The sequence below is a fragment of the Callionymus lyra genome, chromosome 12 (genome assembly GCF_982586985.1).
Source record: "Callionymus lyra chromosome 12, fCalLyr1.hap1.1, whole genome shotgun sequence".
In the NCBI taxonomy this organism is placed as follows: Eukaryota; Metazoa; Chordata; class Actinopteri; order Syngnathiformes; family Callionymidae; genus Callionymus; species Callionymus lyra.
Window position 1 is genome coordinate 2,612,897 of NC_141829.1, and position 2,500 is coordinate 2,615,396.

General features: G+C 32.8%; 1 protein-coding gene across 1 annotated transcript in view; it reads right to left on the reverse strand.

Annotated features, from left to right (window-relative positions):
* Positions 1 to 2,500, reverse strand: part of edar (ectodysplasin A receptor) — a 47,692-nt gene that overhangs the window by 19,657 nt on the left and 25,535 nt on the right. The window contains exon 3 of the mRNA XM_087804751.1: positions 936 to 1,055. Coding sequence (XP_087660877.1) covers positions 936 to 1,055 — 120 coding nt within the window. The remainder of the gene's footprint in view (positions 1 to 935; positions 1,056 to 2,500) is intronic.

The window sequence follows — 2,500 nt, forward strand, 5'->3', positions numbered from 1 at the left end:
TACATATATTTATATATATTTATTCTCTCTCTGTTGCTTTTTTTAATAGAATTTGAAGCCAAATATGTCCAAACATCAGCTTTAAAAGCTGCTGGAGTCACTGTATCCTCTCGTCCTCAGTCATTGTGGGATTTCAATCTTTCTTTAGCTTCAGAGAATTTACAGAGATTACATTAATCAAATACTTACATGTAAAATAAACAATAAAAGGCTTTGATGAAATTAAAATCATTTGAAAAACCCAAAGGAAAAACAAAGAACAAAAAGATTTAGCGCTATTTATATATATATATATATATATATATATATATATATATATATAAAAGATTTAGCGCTATTTATATATATATATATATAAAAAAGATTTAGCGCTATTTATATATATATATATATATTTATATATATATATATATATATAAAAGATTTAGCGCTATTTATATATATATATAATATATATATATATATATATATATATAATATATATATATATATATATATATAAAAAAGATTTAGCGCTATTTATATATATATATATATATATATATATATATATATATATATATAAAAAAGATTAAATCTTTTTGTTCTTTGTTCTTCCTTTGGGTTTTTCAAATGATTTTAATTTCATCAAAGCCTTTTATTGTTTATTTTACATGTAAGTATTTGATTAATGTAATCTCTGTAAATTCTCTGAAGCTAAAGAAAGATTGAAATCCCACAATGACTGAGGACGAGAGGATACAGTGACTCCAGCAGCTTTTAAAGCTGATGTTTGGACATATTTGGCTTCAAATTCTATTCATTTAAGCAACAGAGAGAGAAACTAAACGTCAGTGTTTCCTGATCTATTGTACTGGTTCTTGACATGAGTGTATTACTTCAACCCTGACCATGAGACTGACGGAGGTCATGTGATCTGGAGGTTCTGGTCTCACCATGTGCGGCTCCTGACCCGCCTGGCACTGAGGGCAGGCCTGGCAGCTGTTGCTGGTCTGGTTCAGGAACTCGTACTCGCCACAGCTGGAGTACTCGGCGCTAGCAAACATGCAACATACCTGTAGGAGTGAAGCGCAGACGGTTTAATTCTCAACGTTACTTTTTTATAAAACATATAGTGAACGTCATTTATAAACATCATATAGAAATACATGATCTTAGTAGTAGTTTCATAAAAAGACAACAATATCAGTGGAATCACAGTAGAAGGAATTAATGTATTAATGTATCTTCATTAAGAAAAGAGTCTCTGGTTAATAAAACATTACAATTAACGTGCAAATATTCATGATTTTGATCATGTTTGTGTTGAAATTAAAACTTTGGTTAAGATGGCAGCAGCTTAAGTAAGAATGATGACTGAGGACGAGAGGATACAGTGAGTCCAGCAACTTTTAAAGCTGACAATTTGGACATATTTTGGTTTGAAAACAAATGAGAGTAGTTACGACTTTGTCAAGAGTCATGTGGTCTGTAAATACTACAACACATATATACTTGTTACTACACTATCACAACACCAGAGTCAAGTACTGGACAATACTACACATATATACTTGTTACTACACTATCACAACACCAGAGTCAAGTACTGGACAATACTACATATATATACTTGTTACTACACTATCACAACACCAGAGTCAAGTACTGGACAATACTACATATATATACTTGTTACTACAATATCACAACACTAGAGTCAAGTACTGGACAATACTACACATATATACTTGCTACTACACTATCACAACACCAGAGTCAAGTACTTGACAATACTACACATATATACTTGTTACTACACTATCACAACACCAGAGTCAAGTACTGGCCAATACTACACATATATACTTGTTACTACACTATCACTATATATCTCTATATATCGTATACTTGGATCGTGATATGTAGGAACAGATTCTTGACAATACACTCACATTAGTTCAAATACAAACATTACAAAAACATTACGTTAAACGATTCAAACATTTCTTCAACGACACGATGAAGCTGATCTTAAAATACTCTAAACTCTTGGCAGGTTTCAGACGTCGTTCACCTCGCAGATGGATCTGAATGTTTGTGGAAGTTACGAGACTGTGGAAAAAGTTTGAGGAGCCTGAGGGGAGCCACCTACATGGAAGCTTGTTACTGAGTAATTATGTTAACAAACCTCTGCTCTCACATCACGGCTAATATGGAAATGACATTTGGAAGCAAAACCACTGCCTACTAGGAAATACATATTTTAAACTTGAATAAGATATTTGACTGTTATACTCTTGACATGATTGTCTTCGTCTCTTGTTGTTGCTACTGAGTAATAACAAGGTAATAGACTCTGACACGGACGACCTTATCAAAGGACGCTCTACACATCAATCATCCACGAATGTTCCAGTTCCACTTAGGAAGTCAAGTCCAGTTGGATCCAGTGATGGTTCTGTGGTCCTAATGGGAAGCAGCTTCACCACAGATCACACCACCATGTTCTGACGTTTTT